This window comes from Anoplolepis gracilipes, chromosome 9 (assembly GCF_047496725.1).
Source record: "Anoplolepis gracilipes chromosome 9, ASM4749672v1, whole genome shotgun sequence".
Lineage (NCBI taxonomy): Eukaryota > Metazoa > Arthropoda > Insecta > Hymenoptera > Formicidae > Anoplolepis > Anoplolepis gracilipes.
Window position 1 is genome coordinate 8,170,454 of NC_132978.1, and position 25,354 is coordinate 8,195,807.

Here is a 25,354-nt window from a genome sequence, read left to right on the forward strand (position 1 = left end):
GTAACGATGGTTATAACGAAAGCGGCCTATCTTCCTTCCTCCTACTCTCTTAGCTTCCTATATTTCCGTCATTCCTTTGTTATCCCTGTTCTTACATACTTCTTGATGACTGGAGATAGCAGAATATTTATCAAGAATTTTATATAAAGAAAATTAGTCGATAGGGACCCAAATGATAATACTAATACCAAGAAAATATAAATATTTCAAATAATCTTTAATCTAAAATTAAAAAGTTGAAATATATGTATGTGAAAATATTTAATTTACTTATCTTATCTTATTTTTGAAGAGAAGTCTCGATTAATATTGTATAAAAAGATTCTATTAAATAAATAGATAATAGATCTTTTGAAATTTGACGTGTAGGCATCTCGATTAAGCTTTCAGCTCGTCAAGTATGACGTTTTCTCAACATACAGCATGCTTATTTTCAAGCGTACGGTATATGCGCAAAGATGCCTCAAGATGACAGATCAACATTATCAGAGATCAAATCATTGCTTTTAAATTATTTGAAATCAAAGATATGTTTGCACAAATGTTGGACTGTTCTATCCGCAATAGAACTGATACTTCATCTTCGAGTTATTGACCTTTCCCTTCCGAAGCTTCGCACGAGATGACGTTAGAGACGTGACGTTAGAAAATTACAGACGCATACCAAGATTATATTTTAACGTAATTGAAAAGAGTATTTCTTTCGAGCTCTATTTTTTTACGAGACAAGATAAATTTTTGGCGGTAAATGCAACTCGCCGCGCCAGACAGATCATCACAGGCAGGCGCGGTTCTCGGCTCGGCTCGACTCGACTCGACTCGGCTCGTCTCGGCTCGACTCGGTTCATTTCAGTCAGCTGGCTGACAGGGCGTTGCCCCGCCGCTGGCGCACACGATGCACCATTCATTACGGAGTGCAGCCGCGGCGTAAGCGACCTAGCGCGACCAGAGAACCCGAGCGGGCGCGGCGGGCGTCGGGCGTCGGGCGTTTCCCCGCGCCGCGTGCTTCGATTCCGCTTCGAACGCGCGAGTACCGCACCCTCCGCGCGCGGCGGCTGCAACCAGGAACAATTCGCCACGAGGTTATCACTACGCTGATATATATATATATAGTACTATTTCCCTCGTGTAGTGTACTACTACTACGTTACTCTACTATTACTACTACTATTACTACTACTACTACAACTTGCTACTATTACTATTGCTTACTACGATCGGTCGACGCCCACTATCACGGCTGTCTGTCGCGAGTGGGCATCTATTGTTGTTATCATCATTGTCAGATTATTACTGTCCCGCGACGACCGTCAGCGCCGGTCGGTTTCGATCTCACACGGATATAACAGCGACGCGTTAGTTTCATCCGCCTAGCGGAGATGCACGTCAGCATCCCTTCGATATTCGAAGACGGTTGGAATGAGGACGGGCGCGAGGAAAAGGGGAGCTAATTTTCCCTTCCACAGCCGGCCGGCCGCGGCCGGCCGTCCTTTCTCCCTTCTCATTATCGACGAATCTCGGTGGCGATGCAGCGCGACAGAGTGCGCGCGATGCGCTTCCTACATTGACGATCGTCCCTCGTCGAGCGCTCGGAGTGAGACGTCACGGGGGAAACGTCGATGAGGAGAGAAAGAGAGAGAGAGAGAGAGAGAGAGAGAGAAAGGGGGGCGAAGGGAAGCCGTAGGGGTCGAATGGTGGAGAATACCGCAAAGGCTTTTCAATGGAGTCGAGAGAGGAGAGTTGTAGGACGAAACCTACTACTCTCTCCCGTACCGTACGAGGCGACCACACAGATATCCTCCGCGTGTCACTGCACTCTGGCCTATATTTCGCTAATGGGAAAGTCCCGCGTGCTCCAATTACGTTCAGGAGGCGGCGGCCGGATTCGAGAGAACTGCAACGGCAGCAGCAACCGCGATTTCTCTCTCTCTCTCTCTCTCTCTCTCTCTTGTTCTCTCGCTCTCTAACTCTTCACCGCTCTGTCGTTCCACTTAGTATCTTCGTGGTAATTAATACGTCTGCCGGCTCTAAAAGAGACGAATTTCGCCGACAGAACCGAAGTCGCTGACCCCGCGCTTCGATTTTACGAGAAGGAGAGAAAGATAGATAGAGCACGTCGACGATCACCTTCTCCGTCGGGAAATTCGTGGCAGTGCAGCAGCGCGCGTGGACCGACGACGTCGAACGGCGTGGACACGCCCGAAGCGGAAATTATGAACTCGGTTGAAGCTGAGCGTGAAAAGCAATAAAGGAGAAAGGTGTGCGTCGTATTGTAGAACAACGATGTAAAGGCTGAAAACCTTGATTTTTAAGTAATATGACTTTTTTCAGGAAATCTCTTCGGCAGCTTGCGCGTTTCGGAAATTTTTACAAAAAATTTTTTTTTTTTTACAAACACGGAGTTGAGAACCCTAAAATCAGCGCGCGCGCGCGCACTGTAAAACGTTATTTTTCGCTAATCGATATTCCACCGCGTGAATTATTGTCGTCTGAAATCGCATCATGAAACAGGTTGGATGATACGAAGATAAAACGGTGTCGTAAAAGAATTCGCGGAGAGAGGTCTCGTTCTACAAGTTCTAGATAAGATGGAGACGACACGAGCGTGTAATGGCCCACATACGAGTGATATCGGTCCATAGAAGACGAGTTGTCGTTGCAGACGCAATGCAATGTTAAACGAAACGGCAACGATAACGACGACGAACCGGATTCGTCCTTGCGTATACCCCGATCGAAGATTATCGACGCGGCCATAATTACGCCAGATTAAATCAGCCGTACACTTTTATACGTGCCGTCCTTCCCCCCGTATCGCTCTCTCTCTCTCTCTCTCTCTCTCTCTCTTTCTCTCTCTGCTCGCTGTCATTTTTGCTCGTTGCTTATTCCCTCCCGCGGAGTTAATAGCTTGTAATTTTCTCTTCGCGGTTTTTCTCGTTGAAAATTATTCCTCCGTGATAATACGTATCGTAAAGTTCTATAGAATCACATTACTTGAATCGATAGTTGTAACAAGGCTATTTCGAAAATTGAAATGCATAATAAAATGTGTTATATTTATAAGATTAATCGATTTTATATTTAGCTGCAAGTCTTTAATATATCAGTGAGTCTCAGAAAAAAGTACACAAAGAACGACACAGTTGATTGGAAAGTGTTATGTACATATATATTGTCTCACACATAATTAAAAAATAAATTATACCATAGCCAGTTTGACAGTTCTGTTTTTAAAACTCGCTAATTGACTCGAAACTATCACGTTGTGGATAAACTTATTTTATTTTTTTTTTTTTTTTTGCATAAATTACCATACAATTAACTACAATTACGCGCTTCTTGTAATCATGACGAGTTTTATGTACGTGTATTGTAGATTGTATGTAGGTACCTCTTCTCTCGTCTAAAGCAGCATTAATCTCGGGAATCCGAGGTATTATCATCCTTCTGTAATCACGGTTCCACGAATAACAACACGTACGATGTATCGTGTCCCGATCCTTCGCCGACGCCGCAATAGGTCAAAGACGAATTCAATTGGACAGCACACCGCGTGGCTTAATGATCGGTCGTTACTGCGATCTCGTCGATGTGATAGTTATTATCATGTCTAACGACTCGCCGCGCTACTCCGTCAATGCGCGATGTCCGCTTGATCGATGTGCCGTCGTGCATCGCGGATGTGGTATAAGTTAATGATACACCTTCTCTCATATAGAAGTAACGTCTGCATACTTGGCAATCTCTATCGACTTCGCTGATGTACGACTTCGTTGTTGGCCTATTATTAATCAGGCGCCGCAAACAACCCTACTCGCTATTCATAAGATTATCGTTAAGAGAGCGCGAACATATCATCGGAAGATTCGATTCGGATCAGGTTTCAATTCGACTTTTGGAAAATTGAACATTGCGCAAAATTCTTGTAACATACATATAAAAAAATAAAAAAGAATATTCATAAAATATAATATATTTAATTAAAATTTGGAATCGTGAGTCTGCCTGATTAATCAATTGTACTATTCAAGAGATGAAATTTTCAGGAGCCACACACAACAAAGATGCGATTCTTAATCTTAAATTATCGTTGTAGAATCCTTAAGGGTTGACAATCTGAAATGCGATATCGTATATTCGCCTGACAGCCGCGAATGCAGCGCAAGGGTCGAAAGAAGGCTATCTCGCGGACAAGAGATGACATTTCAGCTAAGTTTCGCGGTTAGACCGCAGTCGCGGCGACGGCGGCGTCAGCGGTTGGCGAGGTCAGTGGCGCTCCGCACCGATGGCGACGGTGCAACGGGGCGGCCTCGGGAAATCGACGCTAAAAATAGCGCTTGGTTGGCCGATAATAGAACGTCCGCCGTTCCGCGAGACGACAGAGAGAGCAGTACGTATCCCGCTCTCGCCGGGCGGTCGGTCAGTCGTTTTCTTTAATCGGTTAGGTCTATTTTCCTCGCAGCCGTCGTCTCTGCGCTGAATGCCGCATGTTCTCGGAACATTCGTGTTGCGTACATATTTTATAAAAATTTCATACTAATTCTTCTGTTCCATGATGTATTTTTCATTTGATAAGCAGATACAATTAAAAGATATTTATATTAATATATTTACTTTTAATATATAAACGCAAAGTATGTAATATTTTCATGGTATTCTAATTCTATGATATTATATATATATACTTGTAATGACAAATTCTTTGACAATATATCTAAAAATCATTTTCTTTTTAACAATCTATTATAATATAATATGTAATAATATTTATGATAGAATTTTATTTAATAAAACATTGGAGAAATGAAAAGATAGATTATCAGAAGATAGTTGTATATTAAAATTAACATGTATTAAGGTACATGAAATGCTAAATGGAATTTTGTCTTAAACATTGTGAAATTAGAGACTTAAAGTAGTTGGACTTTAAATTTCTCTCTATATTTTAGTAATTTTTAAAAAAAGTAATTTTCAAATTTTTTTCCAACTTTATTATGACAAATGAAATGTTATCCTCTGACTTCAACGATTCCTGCATCTGACTGAAATTTTATGCGCGAGAGATTTTTCCAGCGAGATCCGTGTACAAAAAATATAGCTGTGAAAGAGTTAACCGCAATACGCGGGATATAGTACTTCTCGGGCTTACATTTTCTCACACATATTCCGTGCGTCTCTCTCTCTCTCTCTCTCTCTCTCTCTCTAACTCACCCCTACCACCACCAACCGCGAACCAACATTCTCGGCAGCAGCAGTAGGTTGCTGCCGTCGTTATTCCTTTTTGCCACTTGTTACAGCGGCAATGTCCTTAACAGTCGACTCGACGAATGATTGATACTAATCGGTAACAACTGATACGCGAAAGATGTTTGATATCTCGCTGCTACTCTGAAAGCTTGTTTGCATTTCATGTGGCACGAAAATACAATTCTTTTACAAACTTTGAATTCTATGTATAAAATATAAATAATAGATATAAATGAAAGCAATGTTCATTCAATACTGTATCCGTGATTTGAGGTGACGTTTACATTATTGCAGAAAATCTCGAGCGTACCGTTTGCACATCATACATTGAATGGTTTTATTTTCGTGGACATTCCATCGAAAGATTTTATTTTCCTGGATATTCCGATAATATACAAACTCGTGAGCTTATTACTTATTCATGTTTTCGTTTATCTTAAAAGATTTCGTGTCATCGTACGAAATTCTCGGAACGTATATGTATATATGTACGAACGAGCTGTACGTGCATAAATGCATTTACATACTTCTGTCTTTTTCTCACGTGCGTTACGAGCATTCAGCATGATTGACTGTCACCAGGGGCGCGGCACGCTATTGCAGCATCGTAAGATGCAAATCAGTCTATCGACTGGTATACAATTCAACAAAATATCATGCTATAAATGCGTTATAATTATTCCCTTTTCTTCAACAAAATAATACTGATTCAAATGAAAACTTATGTTTATAATTTAAGAGCAGAATTAAAAATAATTCAATCCAAACACAAAAGAATAATCTTTTATTTCTTTATTTGTCACGTTACCTTCACGTTAGATGACACGTATAAATAACTTTTCAATTCTACGAAAGTTAGATCAGATGAGTACCATCGCTAGAGAAAGAGAGAATCTTTGTCGAGCGCGCACATCACGGGATGAAAATATATTTTCTAAAGCGGAACGGTTCCTCTCAAGAGCGCTTTCGTCACGCCCGAAAGGGCTGTGCAAACGGTTTAACGGGGTGACGCCGTAAAAGTGTGACTTAGCGTCGCGACGCCTTGACGACAGAGAAAGAAAGAGAAAGAGAGAGAAACGAAGAAGAGGGTGAAGATGGGTCGCCGGAGGTAGGTCGTAGGTCGTAGGGTGAAGCAAAACGAAGGGATTCGCAATTTGGTGCAAGAGAAAAAGAGAGAGCTAAGAGGGTACTCTCTCTCTCTCTCTCTCTCTCTCTCTCTCTCTCTCTCTGTCTGTCTCTCTCCTTTCTCTCCGTCTTTCTCTTTTTCTCTTTCATAGTAACGTGCCGATAGAATGACAAGCAGCGGCGGTTGAATCTTTAATCTCTCACGACGCGAGATATTAAAGTTTCTCGAGGGCTCGGCAACTACTTGGCTTGCGTCGCGCTGAAATGGGATTTAAGTTCGATAGACAGCCGGAGTTTTTTACAACGATATCGACGCGATCGCCTTTTAAATGCATAAATATTATAAAGAGACCTACGAGAGTCGCGAGGTGCATCGCAATTATCTTCTACCATCTCATTCGACGATTTTCTCTGTATTCATCTGTTTACTCTGTGGCTACTACTTACCATGGCAAAGTAGATACTCTTATTGCGCTCATTATGATTGGGGATTCGAAATGGAGTTTGCGTGCGCGCATGATCTCGTCGTGATAAACTTTCAGGAACATGAAATCAAGTTTACTGCAAAAAGATACGCTGCAGAAATGCAAATAGCACTCATAGCTATATAAAATTAAATTAGAAAGATTATAATATTCTCTGCATAAATGTTTTACCTTGTATAATTTATATACAAATTTTTATAATTTTAATTATTAAATTTTTTATGTGCACACAAATGTTATAAAGATAATAACCTCGTAATATAAAATTATTATGCTATATATTTGGTTACCGCGCGTCTTGATTAACGCAAGAGTTATTCTGAAAATTCTGCCACACCCTTCATAATTTTTTTCCGTACACGGCTGTGTCATAAATTTCATTGCAATTATTAGAGACATTAGAAAAGCGCGGTGAAGATGGAGAAAGACATATCGCATATACATATGTATATAGTATGCACGATAATTTCCATGAAAGACGGACGATTATTCCACGGTCGTGGAATGCAAACAAACTATGTTTAAGCATCGAGTCCCTTTCCCCTCTTTCGTATTCTTCCTGCAATCGGTATCTCTGCACGCGTGTGCCTCAAGTCTGGTTCACACGCGAACCTTGTGCAGAATTCGCCGTGCACCTTGACATTGAGAGAAGCTTTTACGAGCACCTTTGACTTTTACAAGCTATGATTATCAAGATAATCATTTCAAGTCTCTGATGGACTATTCATCTTTCACCGAATTGCATATTAATGTTTAAAAGCTTGTATATTAATTCATAATATGTCAATTAATTTTTATTTTTAAATAATATATGTGATAAAAAGATGTAATGATATAGTATATGCTATTAAATTACTATAATGTATTTTAAATATTATTCTAATAAATTAGTCTAAACAATATTAATTATTTAAAATAATACCTACGGCTATTTTGCGATTAAAATCAAGGAATTTAAAGAATCTTACTAATAAATCCTTAATTGGAAAAATTAACAAGCACTACTCAAGTAAAAATCTTAATATAAATGATGTTAATATAAATAATGTTAAAATATTTGCACATATAATTAAAAATCATTGATTCGACAAAGAATATGTTTTTCCATAATTCGCGACGCATTGTTTTCCGTCTTCAGACAACGTCGTGCAAGTTGTACTCGAATCGTTGTCCTCATTGGAATATTTAGCCAACTCTCGCTTGCATAAAAGAATGATCGGATGATAAGGCGATAAACTGCGTGAGACCGCGTTGAAATTTGCAAGGTCCCGCCTGTTGTGAGCTGGCCTGTATGTTCGCCGCCTGTATTTCACTGTCCTTGTCGACAGTCAAGGTCACGGTCGTCCGCAACGCCCGATGCCTCCACCGGCTCTCGGCATCCAATGGGAATCGTGTCTCCCATAAACGGCCACGTGCTACTGGTATCTACCTACCTACCTACCTACCTACCTACCTACCTACCTATCTAGCTAGCTAACTAGCTAGCTAGCTAGCTATCTAGCTATCTCGGCACGATTCACAATGCGAGCGGTGCTATTCCACGACGAATGTGTGCAACTAGTTTCCCCGGCTGGCCTTCTGGTATATACACGCTTCACCCTGTCTGTTGTTTACACGCGAGCACGCGTATAAATCCACCCGGACTCTGGAAATCCGATGTCAGGGACGTTTCCACGGATACACTCGTGCGTCACCCATGTTTCCCATGGTTCTGCGTGCCGTAAAAAAATCTACAGGGTTCACTCCATGTTTCATGACATACATAGTTATCGTACCAAAATAATTATTATACACACCAAGTGTATAATAAATATTAAAATTCATTACGTTCAGATCCGAAACATGGAAGTACTAGATAAGATGAGACTTTAAAAAACATCATATTATATACCTTCATTTGCTAATAAGCCAAGCATCGAAATCATGATCGAATATATATACGCGATAATTATGCATACCTTCATTACGAATATATAGCTTGTTATGTGTTACATCAACTCGTGCGTTAAAATTCCCCTTGCGCTATACTTAAATTCTCCTCGCGAACGATTGATTCCCTTCTCGGTAATTATTGAAGCATCTACGTATATATTTTACGTCAGTCAGATTATTACCATCGCGGTGCATATCATTTTATCTCGGTTATCGCGTGGCGTGGAATTAATACACTCATAAATCCGCTATTACGAGTGCGTCGTGAAAAAGTCGGGAAACTCGGGGTTTTTCATTGTCGCGATAGTGAAATCGAGTGCATTATACCGAATGGTTCGATCGACGAGAAGATAAACTCTTGATTCTCGTCGCCTTGAGACTCCGGTCGTTTAAACGAGCCCCGATTCGTCTCGTCGGTACTCAGCTCCGTTTGACGTAATAACGTCGCAAGCACTTAAGACAACCGGCCAATAGCCGGCGATTTGTCTTGCGCAAAATGACTTCCGATCTACGTCGGCCACCATATATGTCATCCTCTCGTGAGCAGAAATCGAAATGAACGATCGAATATGATCTTTTACGACTTAAGTTGTACGTATGTCCGACTGTTCAGTAATGAACAATTTATTTTCGGATGAGCGTCTAAAGAGAAAAGAAAATAAGTTTATTCATTGAAGTGGTTATCCGAGAAGATAATAGTAGTTATTTGAGGAGATTTATTTTATGAACGGGATTCGAGAAAAGCAAAATATACAACGACGTAACTTTAAACTGTCGGGTCCGATCGGAACCGATTTTATCGGCGAGTTAATCGCGACGACTTATCTGTTGTTTTTTCTTGTTCGTGATGATAAGGCACGATCGGACAAATGGAAGAGTACAAATAAGTCTCTGAAGTCAAACCAGCAGTCAAGCTTGGTGGTCGCGATGCATACGCAGAACGGTGCAATACAGATCAACGAGTCGGATCTCTCTCTCTCGCATATCCGTTCTCACGAGAGAACCGACTACTGACACTCGATCGCGCTCCTGGAAACTCGCGTGAAGAGTGTCGGATGCACGCGAGCACGCGGTCTATCACGCCACGTTCGCGCCGCTAATCTGCTATGCGTGACGCGATACTGAAACCGTCGCTCTTTTGTGAGCGATTCTCGTTCACTCGCAGTTCTGCGGGATGCTGCTACGATTGTCGAAATCAATTCAGTTTGGTTGCAATTCAAAAGAAATCTCGGTTTCACATTCGTAGAAAGATTACGCTTTCTCATATATATATATATATATATATATATTTTTTTTTTTTTTTACATCGCAAATAAATAGATTCATATATGAGTAGATTTTTTTGTAATAATATTCTCAAAAGAAATTGCTACGTTAAGAGATAAGATTAATTAAATTTTTTCACTATTAAAGATAGTAAAACTTAAGTGGAGTTGAAGATGCTATCATTAGACGGATTAAAATGTCCGAATGAATTTCGTCTTCTGAAAAAAGAATCGCGATAAAGTACGCGATGACCATCGTGGGTACGCGACGTGACCTTGGCCTTGACCATGAACCAGTTGATTGCGAGCCGCTGGCGTCGCTGTCACGGTGGCGGTCGAGGCGCCAGCTTATCTGCTCAAACATCGAATCTGGAGCGCGCTAACTAATTACCGGCTTTTCCATGAGTCTGGCTGAGGCCAGTAATTACACGCCCGTCGCGCTATCGACGTTGATTCTCCCTCGGGAATGCAGCCACAGCCCGTCGTGTTGCACCCGGAGGATATCTGATGCACGTTCGTCCTTATCATTTGTGTGTATATAGCTGTATATTCTTTTCGCGCTCTCTTTCCCTCTTTTTCTTTTCTCTCTTACACATTTTAAGTATCATGATCGTTTTGCACGACCCTCACAAACGTATTTGCTTCGTCGAATCGTTAATAAACAATTTATTTCCGATTACTATCTAAAATACTACATATATTCTTACTTATTCGCATTTGTCATATCGTGACAAGGTGACTCGAGTCAATTGAGAAATTGTTCCTAACTTTTTTTTCAAGTCAATATTATAATTAATTTCTCATTAATATATAGAAGCAATAAATTCGGGATTAGCCTCAGTTCACGCCTAACATTGTCATAAATTTGAATTCTAATAATAGTAGAAGTAGCAAATTTAACAAAAGTTTGTATTTTTTGGGATGTAAACATTTTCTTGAAACATAAAAACACGTTGCATGTATACCAACATTTTGAAAAATATTTGTAAATGTTTTCATACGAGAAATAGATTATAGAATTATAAGATTAATTTAATCTGTATATTTTTTAGCAAAAAAGAACGAACCTCGTAATGCTTCGTAAGATGTTAGATAGGAAGCATTACGCGCAAACGGATTATCCGAGACAAACTTATCTGTAACTAGAATATCGTTAGAAATCTCATAAGCCAGTAATTCGATGCTTTTAGATGTCGTCGATTCGATGCGCGCCTTCAAATCCGACAAAAGATATACGTTTGACTCACTTATAGTGCACTGATCCGATTAGTCGTGTTTTTTTCATTTGAGAACATTAACATCGCGCTCAGTGCAATTGTATCGAATAACGATCTAGAACGCGCAAGAAATTTTCTCTAATTTTTTATATCGAAAAATAAATGAGATTTTTCTTAAAACACATAAACTAATTTCATATAAACCCACTCTGTATATAATATTTCCTAAAAATATAGTTTTATAATATCTTAAAAAGCGTGAGATTCTGACATTTCCAACGTAATGGCCATCAAATAAATTGATCCGGGCTGGCTATATCGATATATGCGTAATAAATTATATATTATGTAAGGTAATAAGTCTGGAAATTATGTTCTGAAATTTTCTACACACACACACACACACACACTCATACACAGTACATCAAAAACACACTGTGTCAAATATTTTATTCATATCGGACGAACTGACATTATGTTCAACATTAACTGTCATCCACGTAAAGAAGGATTTTTAAAGAAGGAAGAGAGGATATTTTATTATCTGTCTTATTCATACAAAATACGGATAATAAAAGAAAAGATTTAAAATGGAGGAACTCGTAAATATATGGCAGTATTTTCCTGCTGTGTGATTCTCTCTCTCACAGTCAGTCAAAGACGAAGATTACTTAGTCGAAACGAAACGTGGTGTGCAATAGGCATGTGGCTGTTAATATCGATTCGCATTGAGAACGCATAACTTTCCTCTCTCGTACATACGTACGTACGCACGCATGCACGCATTCCCACGCGCATTCCTGCCGGTCGCATTTTATATAGCCGGCGCGTAGAGTCTAACGACCGCGTGACGACGAGAGGTATGTTGAACCGCAGCAACGTTGTTACGTGGACATAGACGTTATATGTATTTACGGTAATGAACTGCCGATCACGCGTGAACATGACGCGCAAGATGCGCGAGAGGCCGATATATGTATAATGTAGGACTCTTTGAGCGCGACAATTCTCTTGTTGACAAGCTTCGAGAACGCGTATCTCCCGCCATAAGCGGATCAAGTCAGATATATCGATTCTCTCTCATCAACTTGCCCGATCACGATCGATTTTCGAGCTTTCACAAACGTCCGTCGTCAACCGTCTTTCCTCGCTCGTTTAAGATAAGCTTAAACGTCACTCATACGTCGACTGATATAGAGTGACGAACGGACGCTTGTCACACTTAACGTTTATATGTTTGGAGAATTTCTACGCGATTTCCGTCACTTATAAGTGATGTGCGGTTATTGATCAGAAATATTATACTTTCTTAAATATTATATTATCGTGAGGTTGTCTACAAAAAATTTTAGATTAGTATACTCCTCGTTTTTTATCAGCTTATTTTTCGGAACGGTATTATTTAATCACGTTAATATCAATTCAGTTTATACTAATTGCTGCCTTTTTTTTTGTTACAGGTATGAACAAAAATATCATCCTACTGCCACAAACTAAGTCGACTGTATCGTAAGAATAATATTTGCTCATTTTTCTTATATAATTATAAGTATAGATTTTTCGTGATTCACAGTTTGTTAGAATTATGACGAAACATGTATTTATATTAAATATTGGATTTCATAGAGCAGTTATTACTATTTTATCATTAGTTGCTTTTATGAAAGTCGAATTAAATTTAATCAAAGTTAATTAACCAACGTTTATTTTGAAACTCTGTTTCTAACTTTTACATACTATATCTAATATATTTTTACTACGAAAATCACAATTATTACATGTTATTGGATGCTAATATTATAAATCTTGTTTTACTTATTTTGGATATCGCATTGAAACCCTGATACAACGAGTCGTGTCACACAGGGAGTAATGTCCTCGAGTTCACGTATGAGAACATACCATATTCAGAATGCAGTTGCATAACACTATACTGGTCACTCTTGCCCGACATCTTGTTTTCCCTTCTCTTCTTCCTTTATGTCTTAACCACAGACTTCTATATATTATATTAGACCCGCTAATAGCGGTGTTGCTAAAGATGAAACCATGACAGCCATTTATAATTAAGCAGAATATTATTACTGTATTAATAAATAGAATATTAATCCAAAATAGTAATCAATATTTGTTAATAATAAATATATGTATAAGATAATATCTTATATTTTAATAACTGTCGGCAAATTGAAAAATACGATACAGTGTAAATATTAATCCAATCTATATACATTTTGCACAATTATAAATGGCTGCCTTTTAATGTTAGTAGTCTAGTACTATAAAAATCTTAACTGTGATATTAACTTTATTCTTTGACGCTATTTTTTTGACGATTTTTCCTTTTTTTCTTTTCTCTTTAATCTATTTTTTTTTTAGTTTACAATATTATCATAAATTTAAGGAATCTAAATTTTACGAGTAAATTACTAAATATAAACAAAATTATTAATAAAATATCATTTGACATAATTGTATTAAATCGATATTCTTCTACGTTATTTTTTTTGTATTTATTATATGCAACGATTGAACTTGAATAGTAACTTGAATTGAAATTAAATAGTAGACAGACTAATTTTCTGTATGTAAGGAGGAACTGCAATGGCGAGGAATGAAATGAGAGAAAAAGCGTTCTCTTTTAATATATTTACTATCTCTTGAGATTGGAATGCGCACTGGCAGTCATTTTAAAGATTTCAAGATTTAAAAATTAACTCACACGAATGGAGCGAGCCATTTTCGTCCACTTTTGGCAAAAGTAATATCCGCGGAATATCATTCACTCGCTCGCTCGCTCGGCAGAGAAGAGTCTCTTGTTCCGTCATGTCCAAGGAGGCGGCAATAAACGTTTTTAATCACGGTACGGCGACAGAGCGCTTTGAGATCGCAGCGTAAAAGCAGAAAAGGAGGGGAAGTGAACGAAGCAGAGAAGGATGGTAAATGACGACGGAGCGTTTCGCAGAAAACGTATTTTCGTTCATGCGCCCACACGCGGAAAAGCGCTTTTCGCGTGCGCCGACGTCTGGCGCCGCCGCGACGCCCCGTCGCAATGTACCGTGACGTACGAACAAATGCGCCCGATTTATAATTCTCCCTTGGTGGAGTAATGCTGAAGCGTATAACGCGCGCGGCGAAACGCGAAATATCTCTCCTATGGAATATTATACTTCGCGCGTTACTCGCGCGCGCGTCGATTAAGCCGGGGAATTTCAGTGTCGCGCGAGATCGCGTCTGGAGAGGAGGGGAGGAGGGCGGGGGGGAGGGATATAATAATTATATGTTTGCGTAGGAGAGACACAAATAATAGACGACGCGCGGTCGCCGCTCGAATGACTACAATCGAGCAAATTAGGTAAAAAAACTTGCTCAATTATCGATACTATTACTTTCTTCCATAATTGCGTTGTGACATGAAACCTAGAGACCTTGAAACCTATAGAGAGTGCTACTTTATGTATAGAAGATATTGTTCTACTCGCCTCTCTATCAAAGTACTATTAAAATTCTAATGAGCGATGAAAAATTTTTTTAAAGAGATTTAAATCTTTTTATTATTTTTTTTACAAACTTTTTTTTTTATACGACTGTCAAAAACTTTTTCTTGTAAAATATATAAAAACCATTTTTAGCATATATGTCGAATTTTGATGTCATTCCGGCTAAACAATACGAAGGAAACTTAGTGCCACGTAAGCGCGGAATTCTGTTTTACCGCAAATTATGTCGCAATTTCGTCATCGTAAATGAAAGCGGACACTAGTCGTTTTTCAACGTCCGGTCCAGCGATTCTGCTATAGCCGCTGCGCCGTCGTGAAGCCGGTTCGAATTTCTAACATCTCTGGTTTCGTCTTAGAACGCCGGCGGAGCCGCTTACTTAGCATATACGACGAGTGGTCACAAAGGATTCTCTTCCAAGAAGGTGCTTCGGAAACGGCCGCAGGCCGACCCATCTTTTTATCTTCTCCGCGCTGGTCTGACCTCGTCTTCTTCGTTACCTCATCACCGGGAATCCTAATTAGGCTTTGCGAATCCCCACATTTGATTCCTTCGTGAAATATGTAATCGCGTATTGCGACATTGCGGAAAGAAAAAGAAATCAGAAGACAGTAAGAGATAGGTAGAAAGAATTAAGGAGAAAGATAAAGGACGAGATTATTTATTTTAGATAGAAAGATTTTTCAATCCTTTGAACTGTGCGACTGTTGAAACTTATTTTATTATTGAGATTTGTTCTCCAAGAAAACTTTTGATTACCTAAGTTTCTTTCTTATATACAATTATAATAAAATAATATCGGAAGAAGAAGAAGAAAAAGATCTCTTAATTACCTTAATTACTTTTATATTAAACGTACTATTACCAAGATTGACAACTAATTACTATCGAATTGTTTTGAAAAATGTAAATTTTATGCATTTTTCATATTTCTGCACGCTAGCTGAAAGAATACATTTGCAAGCAAGTTGTCGCTTTTATAAGCGAAGTAATTGCGATATAATAATAACAGAGCCGTAACGATGGCGGGCGTTTTATCGGTAAATCATTGGCGCCGTTCCGCCTCGAAAATTTTCGTTCGTGTATCTTATATAATTAAGCGCATAAAATGCACGGTATAATAACAGCAATTAATTACGACGATCCTGACTGCGTCGTCTTCCGAGAGAAACAAGACTAAATGTGCATATCAAACAGATTTAAGTAGGACATATATTATTAATTCTATAACTTGCTTAACCCGTTTTATCATCAAAAGTATAACATAGAAATTTCAAGAAAGTTTTATCAAGTAGAGATCGTTATTAAAATTAAGAATTATTATATATAACAAAAATTACGTATATAATAATATATTGTATATCAATAATTTTAAATTTTAAATTAATCTCCCGCTGAAAACTCGTCGTGCGCGAGAGTTAAAATTATTAAGATATCATATGCAAACTGTGCAGCGATATACGTCAGTATAACTAACATTTGATATCTTACGTGATACCGTCTTATCTTTTCATTCTCCTTTCATTTAACGTCTGCTATCATGACGGCAATTTGTAGCCAAGTAGGAGACACAGCGAGGAAAGGCGATTCGCAAACGGGAACAATAGGGCAACGCGAATAGCAAGGAATTCCTGTTGGATTCGTGCGCGGAATCGTAAACGAAGAGGGCGACTTTGGTAGATTGCACTCTCTTTCTCCCTCTCTCTTTCTTCCTCTCTCTCCCAACCCGAATGCTTTGGAATGCTGTCGTTGCCGCTGCAACAAGAAGAAAGAAATCCGATTGCCGAGGCGGCGGGGAGATTCTCGACGGGAAAGTTCTCGCGAACTGAAGAAGGAAAGATTCGACGATAGAAGAGCGGCAAGTCCTTGGTGGGAGCTCTCTCTTGCAGGAAGAAAAGGGAGAAAGTGTGAAAGAGAAGGGCGAGAGTGGGAAGGGACGAAAGGACGAGAGCGAAGGAGGAGAAAAGACTGCACACGTAGTAGAATACCACAGTTGCGTGCAACGACAGCGATACAAAAATATTCTACATCGAAAGCGCTCAGTCTTCTTAAATTCTTTCAAATTAATGTTTTTCATATAAGAAAGAATTGTATGTCGAAATTAAAATGTTATTATTTGCATTAATGAATGTTAACCCTTACTCCGTATTGTTATTTTTCGCACCTTCTAACTGTACAGGTGGGTCAGCGTATTTTCGATAAGTTTATTAATATGTAAAAGTGTTTTAAAAAATCTGAAAAAATGTATATACATTCTTTGAACATTCTAAATAAAGACTAAAATAATAAATTTGAAAAATAATTTACGTAAATATATTATTTTATGATTATTTGTTTTTGAGAAATTGGCGTTGTTAGAAAAATCACAGACAAAAATGGATCCATCAGAACGGAGTAAGGGTTAATCGTCAAAAGAGAGCCGAAGTCAAAGTGTTGAATTTTTGCATTCAATGATCCAGAAATATTTGAAAAATTGTTTCGAAGCAGAACGATGGTAAATAAGTTAAGAGAAAAAGAGGGTGAAATTAAAAATTTTTTATTAAACGCAAAAGATTACTTGATTTTTTTACGTAGATAGATATTTATTTGACAGACTGTTATTACGCGTAAGAACTAACGTGCATTCACACACATACATTTATATACATACACAATATCGCTTCGTCGATTATTTTGAGGGCAGTTGTGACCCTGCTTCGTGGAAACGAGTTCAGCAGGTGGGGTCACGAACTCAGACACGCGATCGTGCGTTGCAGCGAATGTTCCTCTCTTTCGATCGCCAGCTGCCGGCATTATTTCACCCTTCTCATCTTGTACCTCTATATCGATCGTCACCCCATTCAGACGGACGACCGCACAGCTGTCGTACTCTACATTTTTACTGATATACGGGCGAAAATGGAAACGGAATAACTGACGGATTAAAAATCTTTCCCTCACTTCTGTATGTTAAAATTTTTCATTCTTTATTATTAATTTATTATTATTATTGACAATAGAATATATATATTTTTTTTTACCCAGAATTACGAAAAATTCAGAAAAATCTTAAATTGAGAGAAAGCTTTTAAAATTAAAATTACGTATAAATTTCAATATTATTATTAATATAAAAATATATAAATTAAATAACTGGATACGCGAAATTGCTGGCTTGTTCGAAAAAGAGGAAGAGGTGCGATCTCACGCATAAATTGTTACTTGTTGCATAAATCGTCGCTGCTGCCGCCAGCAAGTGACCTTGGCGCCTGCGTGGACTTTTGCAGAGCGAATAATCGTCTAACAAGATTTCGGCACGTGCGTTGGAACTTGGGTCGAACGGACCATATAAATCGCGAGAGCTCATGGTCTTCCAGTGTAATAATCGACGTGCTAACCTGCTTCGGGAGAACATTTTTTTATTCCATTCTCGAAAGAGCAAAAGGTGATCTTCGATACGAACGAGATGAGAAACGCGTTAATTCACATCGCGAGTGTCTGAACAAACTTTGTCGATTGCCATTTTTATTTTTGTTATACAAGATATCTTTAAACTAGTGTTGCAAAATTTATAGACGCAATTCGCAATTTTGACTTTCAATTTAATTTTCCAATAAAATTTCTAATATATTTTTCTGCGGTGGAAGATCCTTCTTTTCCTTCTTGGCGAGCATTTTTTGTCCTGTCTCATCTCCATATTTCTTCATATGTTTATAAATGATATTAGACGAGGCTGTTTTCAAATCATAAGCTAATCCCACATAATCGAGAAAATCGATTATATATGCACTTACACCAGGAAACACTCCAAGTTCGGCCATTCGATAGTCAAAAGGAAAAACGTGATGGAAATTATGCCAGCCATCTAAAATTGTTGCGAGCCAAGAAACAGTCGAATGTGTTGCTTGGATTCTCCTGAAAAATTATTACAAATAATGATATTGTAGTGTTTTGCAAAACAATTATATACGATTTTTGTAATCTTTTATATTTCACTCGAAAAAGAAATCGATATAGATTTCACATTAAAATCAAATATATAACATATAATCAAATTTGATTTTAAATTGATCATATAGTGAATAAAGCAACATTTGTAATTAGAGTAAATGTTAATTAAGTGAGTATAAAATGACAAAGTTTAGAATAGTGTTTTGTGTAAAAGAATTATGTTTACATTTGAATATAATAAATAAATAAATTTACTTTTATATAATACAAATCAGATTTCTCGAATCAAAAATTTTTTGAGGCAACTTAATAATGTGATATCGAGATAATAAACTCACTTGTCGTAAGGCTTGATGCCCCATAAATGAGCGAATGAATTTGTAGTCCAAGTGACGTGGAGGAGGGTGACATATTGAAAGCAATATGCCACGAAGAACGACGACCATAATGTCTCGTTCCAGAAGTACATTGGCACCGACACCGGAAAGACAACCGCTACAACTAAATAAAGCGGGACAAAGTACCTGAAAAGATCATCACACATTTGTATTGTTTTATTATATTTATGACTTACAACTACAATCGGTATTTAAACTTTTAATGCGCGGCTATTGTACTTCTTTGGTGCGTAATTTGGTATAAATAATTTGTGGTATCATTTACCTGTGTTGGAACATCAACATTTTGTCAGCGAGCAATTCGGAAACATCGATCTGCTTCTGCTTTTTGACCAGCAGCGGATGCTTTTTCACCATAAGCCAACCGATGTGAGAAAAAAAGAATCCTCTCCTGGAATTGTGGGGATCTAAGTCCGTATCGCTGTATGTATGGTGAAGTTTGTGATCCCTAACCCACGTAAACGTGCTATTCTGATATGAAAATAAAATTGTGTTTGTAAGACTGTGCGACACGAGATCTTTTATTTTTTTCTTCAACATATCATGTGCAACAAATATTTTGTTAAAAAAATACAATTACTATTTTTTTTTTTTACCTGGCCTGCCATGAGCTGTAAAAATAAGAAAATAATCTTCAAAGGTTTAGTAGCTTTCAGAGCCTTGTGAGTGTAACAACGATGCGTGCCTACCGAAACTCCGTTACCAGACAAATATGCAATGCAGAACGCTAAAAATTAACGTTATTAATGTTTATTATGAGTCTTTTGATAATCAATGATTTTAAAGAGAAATTTAAAAAATCATGCAGCTTTTATGAGAAATTGATCATAAAACGAACGTATAAGAATTCTTTTCAGAAATATTTTATAAAAGAAAAGTTAATTATATTTTTTCAGCATATACATAATATGCACTCATTTTAATCTCAAAAATATATGTAATTAAATGTCAAGAATAAAATGTTTTGTTATTAAAATATATAACAATTTCAATTTCTCACGATACATTTATATGTATAATACGATGCTAATACTATAGTTTTGTATACATGTTTTAAGTTCGATACTTACTCCAAATTTTAGTAGCTAATTTTACTTCGTGAAAGAGTAGTGTGTATAATCCAATGAGCCATGATATCTGAAGAAGTGTATGAGTTATGACAAGCGGCCAAACGAACGAATGCCGATAATTCATATCGGTTCCTATTTTCTTGTTGAACATTTCCTCCACCTCGTAAGTTTTATTGTCAGTTTTGTCATGGTTCTCTTCTGTGCCCATATTTAGAAAGACAATGCAATTTTTTCGGAAATTTATTAAGTGTAAATTTTGTTCGTAAAATTTGTCAAGTATTTATTCTCTTGTATTCACAATCCGTAATTTTAGATTTACTTTTAAACTATTAAGTTTAAATAATAAGAATTAATAATAAATAATTAAGAAATGTGACTTCGGTGTATTTAGATTCACAGTAATATCGTTCGAGAATTGTGATTCTTCCACGTTACATTCGCGTTTATATACTTCTTGTGAAATCATTAATTCCTTTTATGCATGCTTGTGAAAATAAACGTGACCTCAAATTATATTTGTAATGTTTCATTTAATTATTTTTGCTTGCTCTTCTTCGTGACCCGCGTTTGCATATCCGTTTTTATTGTTTCGATCACTTCCATATTCTAGTGAATATAAAATCAATAAACTTTAATAAAGATGAGATATCTGTGTGAATATATTGTATTCTGCGATACAAAAATTTTTATGATTTTTTAGAGTATCATTAGAGCATATTTTGTAATACAATTTTTAATTTTAAAAACATTTTGTAAGAAATAATATAAAACATATATTTAATATATATAACAATTTATCTTCTGTGTATATGCGCGATCTTTCTTCATTTTTATTATTTTTAATTGATATGAATCAGAAATTGACATAATAAAGTCATTTTTTATTTCTTAATTTTTAATTAATTTATATATTTGCTCTTATACACACATTTTATTTCATTTATTTAAAGTTAGTCTTTTTTGTCTCTTTTCAATTTCTATATTTTTAAATTATTCTATATGTGCGAGAGAAAGAGATATGTAAATAGATAGAAATAGACAGATTGGTACGCAGAAATTGCGCGATACCAATTGCGCGATCGCTCTAGGCTGATATCCAATTAGCCAAAAAAAAAAAAAAAAAAAAAAAAAAAAAAAAAAAAAACCCTCCCGAGAGAAGAGGAGAAGGATAATCGAATATGTTTTTACACGTAACGCAAAGGACCGGTTGCTCGGGGAAAAGACGAGGCGCGATGGCGAGAATCATTCGTGCATTTACGATCGGAGCGTACGCGGGGCATCTGTTCGTTAACCACCTGTCGGCAGGTGCGAACCGTACACCCGGCCCCGTTACCCCGCGCTGCGGCCGGGTATCAATCGGCCCTTTTGTTTTCGCCGATCTGGCTCTTCGAAGCCATTCCCGTTTTACTACGACGTAGTACGCGTGACACGCGATACCCGTCGCCGGATGTTATCGGCTGGCTCCGCGCACAGTGTGGTCCCCCCTTCCTCTTTTTCTCCCTCTGACCATGTAAAACCCCTTAAGCTCGTGGGGCACGTAAACAGGAAGCCCCCGTCGCCTTTACCCGCTATCGCGTCCCTTCAATGCAGGTTGCGAATAATGTGTAGGAGGCACCTGCGGTGAATGCGATCTCTTTGCGATTTATCGTAGGGATTCACGTTTCTCGTTGAATATTCTCGACAATTTTTTTACTACATTTTGATACGCTTTTTATTGTCATTGTCGATTTCGCTTTAAGCATAAAAATAAATTCTGATGATTTTTTACTACATTTTGATACGCCACGTGTATTTTAATGTCAGATTACAATTTGTACATAATGATGAGATGAAACAGGATGTGCGAAATAATTTGTTTTTTTATTTATGTTACAGGCCGCGATACTTCAACAGACTGCCGAATACATATACCAATTAGAGCAAGAGAAGACACAATTACTATCGCAAAATTGTCAACTGAAACGGTTGGTAAATCAACACGAAGGTGGCGATGTACCTAAGAAACGCAAATCCGACACTCAAGGTAAAAGTTTAATGTCATCTTTTAATTAATTAATTTATGTAAATTAATTAATTATACTTGTATATATGCAAAAAGTAAGAGCTTTATATTTTTGTTAAGAATCATAATTTTTCCTGTTTTTATTAATTAAGAACTTCCTTGCGGTTTCTGCATATCTTTTAAAAAAAAATCGTGATAAAAATAAATATATATCGCAGAATATCGAAACATATATCATACGAAAATATAGCGTTAGTACAAAAATGCATCAATAAAATATCATTGCGACCATTGCTTGTTCGCAAACATTTGTACACGTAAAAGCAATGGAATTAACGTTCATCGCATAACGAGATTTTCCAAATGGGTTTGAATTATTTATCGCCCGTGTGACCGCGATTGCACTGTCCCGCGGTGTGGATTTAGGATCATAAAAACAAAAAGCGGAAACAATCGGAGCAGAGCGCGAAAAGTTGCGGAAATATACATTGCGATCCGCTTATTTCACGGTTTACTTGTGTAACGTTGAACCATAAGTTATTTTTCAATCGCGAAATTGAATTGTTGAGTCTCGAAAACTTTCTCGCGCCCAACTGAATAACATCGCGTTTTCGAACATAACTTTACAGATTTATTTGCTTGGACGAATTGGTAAATTCGAACGTGTCGCCATAACATATTTAAAAATTTGACAGCCTCTCTTGTATTTATTTATTAAATCAGTACGCACGACACTTGTGCCATATTTCGCGGTAGGAATGACAAATTTTGTAGGAATTTTTTAATCACTCCCATGTCGGCGACAACGATCAATGTAAAGCATTTGAGGGAGACGTTCGTCATTTTCACGAAAGTAATTACATTCTTCGTGACTATAGTATCACGCCGAAAAAGATATATGTATAAATCATTTCAGGAGGGAAGCTCAATATATAATATCGAGATGATATATTTAATATCGGTTATTGCAGATGTAAAACTTTCGTAAAATCTAATTTAATTTGCGTGGAACTTAATTCAATTATTATATGTAAAGAAGAATCTCTTTTTGCTGTGGGCGTTTTATTACTTTTACTCTTAAAAAATAAAATGAGTAAAAAACCTAACCGAATAGTTAAACTTAGGATTTCCAAATAATATTGGAATTTTTTATTTTGATATAAATGATAATTAATTTATATATAATATATCATTGTTTATTCGTTTTACTAAAAAGTGATATTATGTCGCTGAAAGATTAAACTTTCGGATTGTACGTATATCGGATTTAGTGAAATGAAGCGGGTGGACAACAATAGCAAGAATTGTTCTCGAACATGTTCGCCCTTGAAAGACGTTATTACTTTGATGGCTAAATACAACTTTGATGGATTAAAGTGGCTCTCCTTTTCCGATGCCGATGGCGTTTCGGTGACGTCGCCGTCGTGGCGATATGGCCGCCGGAAAGTATCTGTCGCGAACTTCGACCGAGACAATTTCAATTTCTGATTCTATCGTAAATTAGTTTCCTCCATCGATGGCACGCCGATATTCAGAAAGTTCGTCGTCGGCTGTGCGACGGAGCGAATTTAATGCCGACGAGCCACTTTTATCGATCAACCGCGGTTATCCTTCCGATTGCCTTCAAATATTAGTCTCGACATTTACAATCATTATCCGAGCGATAGAATAACGTTTCACAATTTATAAAGAAGAAGCTAACTCGACTCTTCAAATTAATATTTAAACAGATACGTTGCGAATGTTCTCTATAAATATGAATTATAGTATAAATTGTGTGTGTAGCAATAAAATATTTTTTTTTTTTTTTAAGTCACGCAGAGAGATGTAAGGGAAAAAAATACTTTTTTTTTTTTTTTATTAATATACATTTTATATTTGATGTATGACTCGTTAAATTTATACACAATATCAAGTTTAAACGATTAAAACAGATATGGTAACAAGAAATGTATATAATATTTAAAAGCCTGATATATTTTTGGTTAAACTATGTGTAACGATGTAAAGGCAACATCAGCGATTTAATATTATTTTAAATTTGTATTTGACTTGAAAAATGAAAACTAATGGTACTGAAATTATCTCATTGACAGCAATAGTCCATAATTTTAATTACTATTATCGTAAAAATTATCCGACATGAATGTTAATTAATAAATGTTCTGATGAAAAGTATTTGCTAAAATGGTACATGTGCACACAATTTGCTACGTTTTATCGTGTTATAATTCACCATAATTTAACGTTCCATGACGTCAAACAATGCGTAAATGAAGTAACGTATAGGAGTACGTAAAGTTACATTCACTTTGCTTTAATATAACGTCGAAATAAATGAACTGGCCTTTGATCCGTGCGAGATGGGGAGAGAGGATCTCTCTATATTTGTTCTATATCGTAAACAGTGACCATAGATTTAATTTTGCTCATGGCCTCGCAATCCCGTTTATACCGCATATGTGTATTCGCACTGTTTCATTGAAGCGCACACACCGGAAATCTGAATTTGTTCTGAAAGTTTATTGCGGTTATTCGCCAACGATCTGTAACCCGAAAATTTGTGAAACTTTCCCAAAATTAATTTCACAAAAATATTAAGTCGTTTTTACTCCGTAAACAATTTTTCTTTTACATACATACAATTATCTATTTGACACATGTTCTTTGGCGTTAAATGTTTTAAAAAGAAAAGAAATTTTTATAAATGGATAAGAAAAAATGACTCGAGATCATTTTGGTCTCACTGTTCACAACTGTAGTACTTGTCAATTAATTTTTCATGCGTGTTATTTTCATCTCTTTAAAAGATATTTCTAATTTGATTTCTCTTTCATTCGTTCTTTTTTTTCTATTGTTCAGGCGTCGTCGTTAATCTACCTATGCATGTCAGCGAGAGCGGCGACGAAGGCTTGGGCAGTATGTCCCCCGAGCCGTTGTCTGTAATCACAGTGACCACAGAGGGACATTCCGTTGTGAACAGCGAGGTGGTAGAGCTCAGACGACAGCTAGAGAGGGAGCGTCACGCGAGACTGCATTTAGAGAAGCAGATGAGAGCCATACAGAATCAGTTGTATCCAGAGAGATTCCGAGACAATCAACTAATCGCTTATCAGCCCCACGAGGTAACTATCTTATTCCGTATAATCGTTTTCATCAATCGATCAAGATTTTTGAAAAGTGAA

The 25,354-nt window shown here is 37.2% G+C and overlaps 2 protein-coding genes across 2 annotated transcripts in view; one reads left to right on the plus strand and one right to left on the minus strand.

The window, feature by feature from the left end:
• The window catches only part of Crp (transcription factor cropped), a 137,586-nt gene that overhangs the window by 103,295 nt on the left and 8,937 nt on the right, over positions 1–25,354 (plus strand). The window contains exons 3-4 of the mRNA XM_072898780.1: positions 22,043–22,190; positions 25,032–25,294. Of these exons, the coding sequence (XP_072754881.1) occupies positions 22,043–22,190; positions 25,032–25,294 (411 nt within the window). The remainder of the gene's footprint in view (positions 1–22,042; positions 22,191–25,031; positions 25,295–25,354) is intronic.
• Positions 18,272–20,375, minus strand: LOC140669191 ((11Z)-hexadec-11-enoyl-CoA conjugase-like). The gene is made up of 5 exons (XM_072898788.1): positions 20,168–20,375; positions 19,694–19,824; positions 19,363–19,568; positions 19,038–19,223; positions 18,272–18,663 (listed from the first exon to the last, which is right to left on the minus strand). Exons 1-5 carry the CDS (start codon positions 20,373–20,375, stop codon positions 18,351–18,353), a joined length of 1,044 nt encoding a protein of 347 aa, XP_072754889.1. The 3' UTR covers positions 18,272–18,350.